The 9,607-nt window shown below is 58.8% G+C and overlaps 1 protein-coding gene across 1 annotated transcript in view; it reads left to right on the plus strand.

The window, feature by feature from the left end:
• Positions 1–9,407, plus strand: part of LOC116957421 (ephrin type-A receptor 4-like) — a 76,062-nt gene extending 66,655 nt beyond the window's left edge. The window contains exons 16-21 of the mRNA XM_076056196.1: positions 343–404; positions 1,364–1,573; positions 2,637–2,786; positions 7,676–7,869; positions 8,363–8,518; positions 9,151–9,407. Of these exons, the coding sequence (XP_075912311.1) occupies positions 343–404; positions 1,364–1,573; positions 2,637–2,786; positions 7,676–7,869; positions 8,363–8,518; positions 9,151–9,265 (887 nt within the window). The 3' untranslated portion in view covers positions 9,266–9,407. The remainder of the gene's footprint in view (positions 1–342; positions 405–1,363; positions 1,574–2,636; positions 2,787–7,675; positions 7,870–8,362; positions 8,519–9,150) is intronic.
• Positions 9,408–9,607: the final 200 nt, after the last annotated feature.

The following is a 9,607-nucleotide window of genomic DNA, read 5'->3' on the forward strand; positions in this document are numbered from 1 at the left end:
GTGTTCGCCACATTTAGAATCAACGTCACCACGCGTTTAGAGTATTTGGTTGCTGCTATCAATGTCCACGTGGTGATGATGACGACGATGACGACGACGATGACGTTGATGACGACGATGATGACGATTATGACGATGATGACGATGATGACGATGATGATGACGATAACGACGATGACGACGATGACCACGATGATGATGATGACGATGATGAGCCACACGTCGCTTCTGAAAACGAGCTACGTAGCTCAGTGGGGCCTTACCTGGGGAATTAAAAAATAGTTTAACTTAGTTGAAGGTTTACTTAGTGGTGAACGGCGGTCGTTGTTGTTTTGTTGGCAGGTAAACCGCTCATGATCGTCACGGAGTTCATGGAGAACGGCTCACTCGACTCCTTCCTCAGAGTAAGTCACGGCCATGACGGCAACAACGACGGCCATGACGGTAACAACGACGGCCATGACGGCAACAACGACGGCCATGACGGCAACAACGACGGCCATGACGGTAACGACGACGGCCATGACGGTAACGACGACGGCCATGACGGCAACAACGACGGCCATGACGGCAACAACGACGGCCATGACGGTAACGACGACGGCCATGACGGCAACAACGACGGCCATGACGGCAACAACGACGGCCATGACGGTAACGACGACGGCCATGACGGTAACGACGATGGCCATGACGGTAACGACGATGGCCATGACGGTAACAACGACGGCCATGATGGTAACGACGGCCATGACGGTAACAACGACGGCCATAACGGTAACAACGACGGCCATGACGGTAACAATGACGGCCATGACGGTAACGACGACGGCCATGACGGTAACAACGACGGCCATGACGGTAGCAACGACGGCCATGACGGCAACAACGACGGCCATGACGGTAACAACGACGGCCATGACGGTAACAACAACGGTGGCGGCCATGACGGGAACAATGATAACGTCAACATGCATCGCACCACTGCACAGTGTTTGCTCGCTCTCATCCCTCCCCATCTCTCCCTTCATCTCACCCCACCCCTCCCTCCCTACCCCCCGCCCCCCCCCCACCGCATGCGTGACGCGTGTGGGGTGTGCGTGCATGTGGTGTGCGTGTGGTGTGTGCGTGCGTGTGTGTTCGCGTCGTGCGTGTGGTGTGTGCGTGTGTGTGTGTGTGCGTGTGTGTGTGTGGTGTGTGCGTGTGTGTGGTGTGTGCGTGCGTGTGGTGTGTGCGTGCGTGTGTGTTCGCGTCGTGCGTGTGGTGTGTGCGTGTGTGTGTGTGTGCGTGTGTGTGTGTGGTGTGTGCGTGTGTGTGGTGTGTGCGTGCGTGTGGTGTGTGCGTGTCGCGTGCGCGCGTCCAGAGGAACGATGGGCGCTTTGCGGTGATGCAGCTGGTGGGCATGCTGCGCGGTGTGGCGGCCGGCATGCGCTACCTGGCCGACACCGGCTACGTCCACCGCGACCTGGCCGCCAGGAACGTCCTCGTCAGCGCCGGCCTCGTGTGCAAGGTCTCCGACTTCGGGCTCTCGCGTGTGCTGGAGGACGACTCGCACGCCACCTACACCACCGTGGTGAGTGGGGGGAGGGCGTCCACAGCTTCCTCACTCAGCACCTTGCCCACCTGTGTGGACGTGTGTGTGGACGTGTGTGTGTACATGTGTGTGTACATATGTGTGTGTGTACATCTGTATTGTATGTATTTTATTCGTGGTTTAGTGATGTTGAAGGTGGAGGGGTTACCAGCCCCTCGCACCCGTCCAGAGCCCCCGTTTAGCCCCTGTGGTGGTCACAGACGCCATGAGGGGAGGAGCCAATCGGAATTGGCCCTCCCCCCACAGCACTGTCCACGGCAGAGTTGCCTGTTCGGCACCGCGAGGAGGCAGGGGGTTGCTCTGCCAGAGGAGCGACGCTCACAACAACGAGCGGAGCGCCGGGTGACTAAAGCACAGTAGGTTGGCACAGTAGGGGGCACAGGTGGTGCATCAGCCAGTCATCTCAGTCATCTTAGTCAGTCGACCCGTGCCACTTAGGTCTGCCCCGTGACCTCCTGCCAGCGGGCGTTCGACACTTCACGTGGCCTCAAGGTGCACATGGCCTGGTACAAGCATCGTGGTGACGTCACCGCCACTTAGTGGCGAATGGCGGTTGTAGTTGTGTGTACATGTGTGTGTATGTGTACGTGTGTGTGTGTACATGTGTATGTGTAGGGGAGCGGTAGTGTAGCGGTTAGCGCGCTGCGCTATGAACCTGGCGACCCGGGTTCGATTCCCGCTCACGGCCAATACCAGTGACGATTATCTGAACCGGTCCCGGGCCTTCCCTAGGTCGACTCAGCCTCAAATAAGTACCCGGTGCGGTGTGTAAACATTGCCACTAGGGAGACAAAGGCGGTCGGGCGTGGTGCTGCCCACCCACCCCCTCGTGTACCATTCCGGCCTTCATAGGTGCTCGCTAACAGCACTTGCCCCTACAGTCTGTTAAGGCTATATGGGGGATCTTTATCTTTATGTGTGTGTGTAGTCATGGACTGGAGATCGAACCCAGACTCGTAGAAATTCGCTGGAATTGGCTCCTTCCGCCGACCCGGCCATTCCGAACTCCCCGTGTGGTCACCCCCCTCACCCTCCCCAGCAGGGGGGTAAGATCCCGATCCGCTGGACGGCTCCCGAGGCGATAGTGCTGCGCACGTTCACGTGGGCGAGCGACGTGTGGAGCTACGGCGTCGTCATGTGGGAGGTGATGTCCTACGGGGAGCGGCCCTACTGGGACATGAGCAACCAGGACGTGAGTGCAGCTACTGGAGGCCGACACACTCGTCACGCTCGTCACACTCGTCACACTCGTCACACTCGTCACGCTCGTCACGCTCGTCACACTCGTCACGCTCGTCACACTCGTCACACTCGACACGCTCGTCACACTCACCCACGCTCACCCACGCTCGTCACACTCGTCACACTCATCCACACTCGTCACACTCGTCACACTCACCCACGCTCACCCACACTCGTCACGCTCGTCACACTCGACACACTCGTCACGCTCGTCACACTCGTCACACTCGTCACGCTCGTCACACTCACCCACACTCGTCACACTCATCCACACTCGTCACACTCGTCACACTCACCCACGCTCACCCACACTCGTCACGCTCGTCACACTCGACACACTCGTCACGCTCGTCACACTCGTCACACTCGTCACACTCACCCACACTCGTCACACTCGTCACGCTCGTCACGCTCGTCACACTCGTCACGCTCGTCACACTCGTCACACTCGTCACACTCGTCACGCTCGTCACACTCGTCACACTCGTCACGCTCGTCACACTCGTCACGCTCGTCACACTCGTCACACTCGTCACGCTCGTCACGCTCACCCACGCTCGTCACACTCGTCACACTCGTCACGCTCGTCACACTCGTCACGCTCGTCACACTCGTCACACTCGTCACGCTCGTCACACTCGTCACGCTCGTCACGCTCGTCACGCTCGTCACACTCGTCACACTCGTCACGCTCGTCACACTCGTCACACTCGTCACGCTCACCCACGCTCGTCACACTCGTCACACTCGTCACGCTCGTCACACTCGTCACACTCGTCACGCTCGTCACGCTCGTCACACTCGTCACGCTCGTCACACTCGTCACACTCGTCACACTCGTCACGCTCGTCACACTCGTCACGCTCGTCACACTCGTCACACTCGTCACGCTCGTCACGCTCACCCACGCTCGTCACACTCGTCACACTCGTCACGCTCGTCACACTCGTCACGCTCGTCACACTCGTCACACTCGTCACGCTCGTCACACTCGTCACGCTCGTCACGCTCGTCACGCTCGTCACACTCGTCACACTCGTCACGCTCGTCACACTCGTCACACTCGTCACGCTCACCCACGCTCGTCACACTCGTCACACTCGTCACGCTCGTCACACTCGTCACGCTCGTCACACTCGTCACACTCGTCACGCTCGTCACGCTCACCCACGCTCGTCACACTCGTCACACTCGTCACGCTCGTCACACTCGTCACACTCGTCACACTCACCCACGCTCGTCACGCTCGTCACACTCGTCACGCTCGTCACGCTCGTCACGCTCGTCACGCTCGTCACACTCGTCACGCTCGTCACACTCGTCACGCTCGTCACACTCGTCACACTCGTCACGCTCGTCACACTCGTCACGCTCGTCACGCTCGTCACGCTCGTCACACTCGTCACACTCGTCACGCTCGTCACACTCGTCACACTCGTCACACTCGTCACGCTCGTCACACTCGTCACGCTCGTCACGCTCGTCACGCTCGTCACACTCGTCACACTCGTCACGCTCACCCACGCTCGTCACACTCGTCACACTCGTCACGCTCGTCACACTCGTCACGCTCGTCACACTCGTCACACTCACCCACGCTCGTCACACTCGTCACACTCGTCACGCTCGTCACACTCGTCACGCTCGTCACACTCGTCACACTCGTCACGCTCGTCACGCTCGTCACACTCGTCACGCTCGTCACACTCGTCACGCTCGTCACACTCGTCACGCTCGTCACACTCGTCACACTCGTCACACTCGTCACGCTCACCCACACTCGTCACGCTCGTCACACTCGTCACGCTCGTCACACTCGTCACACTCGTCACACTCGTCACACTCGTCACGCTCGTCACACTCGTCACACTCGTCACACTCGTCACACTCACCCACGCTCACCCACACTCGTCACGCTCGTCACACTCGTCACGCTCGTCACACTCGTCACGCTCGTCACACTCGTCACACTCGTCACACTCGTCACACTCGTCACGCTCGTCACACTCGTCACACTCACCCACGCTCACCCACACTCGTCACACTCGTCACACTCGTCACGCTCGTCACACTCGTCACGCTCGTCACACTCGTCACACTCGTCACACTCGTCACACTCGTCACGCTCGTCACACTCGTCACACTCGTCACACTCGTCACACTCGTCACGCTCGTCACACTCGTCACACTCGTCACACTCGTCACGCTCGTCACACTCGTCACACTCGTCACACTCGTCACACTCGTCACGCTCGTCACACTCGTCACACTCGTCACACTCACCCACACTCGTCACGCTCGTCACGCTCGTCACGCTCGTCACACTCGTCACACTCGTCACACTCGTCACGCTCGTCACACTCACCCACGCTCGTCACACTCGTCACACTCGTCACGCTCGTCACACTCGTCACACTCGCCCACGCTCGTCACGCTCGTCACACTCGCCCACGCTCGTCACACTCGTCACACTCGTCACACTCGTCACACTCGTCACACTCACCCACGCTCGTCACACTCGCCCACGCTCGTCACACTCGTCACACTCACCCACGCTCGTCACACTCGTCACGCTCGTCACACTCGTCACACTCGTCACACTCGTCACGCTCGTCACGCTCGTCACACTCGTCACACTCGTCACGCTCGTCACACTCGTCACACTCGCCCACGCTCGTCACACTCGTCACACTCGTCACACTCACCCACGCTCGTCACACTCGTCACGCTCGTCACGCTCGTCACACTCGTCACACTCACCCACGCTCGTCACACTCGTCACACTCGTCACACTCGTCACACTCACCCACGCTCGTCACACTCGTCACACTCGTCACACTCACCCACGCTCGTCACACTCGTCACGCTCGTCACGCTCGTCACACTCGTCACACTCACCCACGCTCGTCACACTCGTCACACTCGTCACACTCGTCACGCTCGTCACACTCGTCACACTCGTCACACTCGTCACACTCGTCACACTCGTCATGCTCGTCACACTCACCCACACTCGTCACACTCGTCACACTCGTCACACTCGTCACACTCGTCACACTCGTCACGCTCGTCACACTCACCCACGCTCGTCACGCTCGTCACACTCGTCACACTCGTCACGCTCGTCACACTCACCCACACTCGTCACACTCGTCACGCTCCTCACGCTCGTCACACTCGTCACACTCGTCACACTCGTCACACTCACCCACACTCGTCACACTCGTCACACTCACCCACACTCGTCACGCTCGTCACACTCGTCACACTCGTCACACTCACCCACACTCGTCACACTCGTCACACTCGTCACGCTCGTCACACTCGTCACGCTCGTCACGCTCGTCACACTCGTCACACTCGTCACACTCGTCACACTCGTCACACTCGTCACACTCGTCACACTCGTCACACTCGTCACGCTCGTCACACTCGTCACACTCGTCACACTCACCCACGCTCGTCACACTCGTCACACTCGTCACACTCGTCACACTCGTCACGCTCGTCACACTCGTCACGCTCGTCACGCTCGTCACACTCGTCACGCTCGTCACACTCGTCACACTCGTCACACTCGTCACACTCACCCACGCTCGTCACACTCGTCACACTCGTCACACTCACCCACACTCGTCACGCTCGTCACACTCACCCACACTCGTCACACTCGTCACGCTCGTCACACTCGTCACACTCGTCACACTCGTCACACTCGTCACGCTCGTCACACTCGTCACGCTCGTCACGCTCGTCACACTCGTCACGCTCGTCACACTCGTCACACTCGTCACACTCGTCACACTCGTCACACTCGTCACACTCGTCACACTCGTCACGCTCGTCACGCTCGTCACACTCGTCACACTCGTCACACTCGTCACACTCGTCACACTCACCCACGCTCGTCACGCTCGTCACACTCGTCACGCTCACCCACGCTCGTCACGCTCGTCACGCTCCCCCACACTCGTCATGCTCGCCCACGCTCGCCCACGCTCGCCCACGCTCGTCACGCTCACCCACACTTGTCACGCTCGCTCATGCTCGCCCCACTTGCCATGCTCGCCCACGCTCGTCACGCTCGCCCACGCTCGCCCCACTTGCCACGCTCGTCACGCTTGTCACGCTCGTCACGCTTGCCTCTCGGATCGCTCCACCGTTGTTCTCCTGTAACGCGGCAATGTCGGTGGTTGTCGTTGCGCTCCCGAAGAACGTCGCGTTATGGAAAAACCGCGTCATAATAAAGACTCTCTGATGTAGGAGGTGATGCGCGATAACGCCGTGAGATGCGTAGTAACGCAGGGCCTGAACAAAGACCGAGGCGTGTGGTGGGTAGCGTCTAGAAGCATCATCCAGCAGCATCTCAATGCCTCGTGCGATGACGACAATGACGACGGTGACGATGACGATGCTACGCCCAGGCAGCCGTTACCACCACCGCTTATTCCTACTCGCGCTGTGACTCTAGCTCTGTTTGCCTGAATCGCGTTACTACATCCAATTGGCGTCTGCGTTAAAAAACAAAAATGTTGTTCCCTGTAATACATTCATCGTCGCGTTGTGTATCCAATTCGCGCCGTGCAAACACCACGTGGCGGTAGAGGAGAACGGACTGCGCTGCGAAAACCTGGCCCTCACGAAACTCAGTGAGGCTCTCCCAGATTGACAAGCGGAATCGTAAAAGTATCAATCTCCATCTCGTCATCTCTTTCTCCGTCCCTCTCCATCTCTCTCCATCTCTTTCTCGCCACCTCTCGCTACAAAATAGTCTTGTTGTCGGTGTTTTGGTTGTTGGTGGTCGAGGTGGTTGTTGAGTTGGTTGTGGTCGCCGCGCAGGTGATGAAGTCGATCGAGGAGGGCTACCGCCTGCCGGCGCCCATGGACTGTCCAGCCGCACTCCACCAGCTCATGCTCGACTGCTGGCAGAAGGCCTGCGCCGACCGGCCCAAGTTCGGCCACATCCTCTCCCTCCTCGACCGCCTCATCCGCAACCCCAACAGCCTCAAGATCCTGGCCAACGCCACCACTAGGTGTCCGACCCCCATACCCCCGCTCACACTGACCCCCTAAACCTAACACTAAGCCATAGACATTACCCCTTGCACTAGCCCTGAGAGCTAACCCCAAGCCCCGAGCCATAACCTCTAACCCACAGCAGCAGACTGAAGCCCGAGTAGCTGGAGAGTACAGAGGAGGCCTGCGGCCTACTGGAGGCTTGAGCTGGCATAGCTGTAGAGTACAGAGGAGGCCTGCGGCCTACTGGAGGCTTGAGCTGGCATAGCTGTAGAGCACAGAGGAGGCCCGCAGCCTACTGGAGGCTTGAGTTGGCATAGCTGTAGAGTACAGAGGAGGCCCGCAGCCTACTGGAGGCTTGAGTTGGCATTGCTGTAGGGCACAGAGGAGGCCTGTGGCCTACTAGAGTCTTGAGCTGGCATAGCTTTAGGGCACAGAGGAGGCCTGTGGCCTACTGGAGGCTTGAGTTGGCGAAGCGGTCGAGCTGAGTTTCGTCTGCGCTGCCCGCAGGCCACACAACCCGTTCTACGATCAGCACGCGCCGGGCTGTACCGCCTTCTCGTCGGTGGGCGAGTGGCTGGATGCCATCAAGATGGGGCAGTACAAGGAGCGCTTCACCCGCGCCGGATACGGCTCACTCGACGCAGTCGCCCGTATGACCATTGAGTGCGTCGCCCACCCGCTCACTCACTCACTCACTCGCTCGCTACGGAGTCACTCACTACTCACACTACTCACACTACGCACTCACTACTCACTCACTACTCACACTACTCACTCACTACTCACTCACTACTCACTCACTACTCACACTACTCACTCACTACTCACACTACTCACACTACTCACTCATTACTCACACTACTCACTCACTACTCACTCAATACTCACTCGTACTACTTACCCACTACTCTATACTCTCTCGATACTCTACACTCGCAATCTGCTCACTATTCATTCACTTCACTATGCTCATTCGCTCCACACTCATGATGCTATACTCACTATTCACTGCTAACTCAGTACTCATGCACTTCTCACTAATCACTGCTTACTCACCGTCCACTACTTAATTACCGCTCTCTCACCACTTACTCACTATTCAGTCACTACTCAGTCACTCACTACTAACTACTTACTTGGCCCGGCTCATTCTGTAGTGGCCTTAACCCAATCAATCAATTATAAAAACCCGGCACTTGTTTTTCCTCTTTCCTCCTCCTCCATCCTCCCGCCTCATCCTCCTCCCTTCTGCTCCTCCTCCTCCATCCATATTCCTCCTCCCACCACCCACGCAGCGACATCCGGCGGACGGGCATCACGCTGGTAGGACACCAGAAGAAGATCACGAACAGCATCCAGTCGATGAGGGCCCAGCTGATGCACGTGGACAACACGGAGGTCAAAGTTTAAACGCAACGACCGAGCGTGGTGACCCCCGCGGCCGCAAAGGCCCAAAACGTCGACACGTCCTCCGGAACCGTTTGTTGGCCCAACGTTTGGACCAACGTTGGGCCCAACGTCGCGGCAATGTCTGGCACCGACGTTGGCCCAACGCCGCCACGGAACGTTTGGCTCCAACGTTTCCGGTGTTGCGTGTGCCGTCGGTAGGCTTGCGGTGTGAAGGTGCGGCCCTGCCCCAAATTCCTTTGCTCACGGCGCCGGCTGGCGGAAGGCGCTCCCACTCGCTCCCCCTCCCCCCCCCCACTGCCCCACTTAGAGGGGAGGCCGAAGATAGCGCCCCCACACCCTCCC

Source organism: Petromyzon marinus, chromosome 74 (genome assembly GCF_048934315.1).
Source record: "Petromyzon marinus isolate PM22_M1 ecotype Great Lakes invasive population chromosome 74, UKy_Petmar_22M1.pri1.0, whole genome shotgun sequence".
NCBI lineage: Eukaryota > Metazoa > Chordata > Hyperoartia > Petromyzontiformes > Petromyzontidae > Petromyzon > Petromyzon marinus.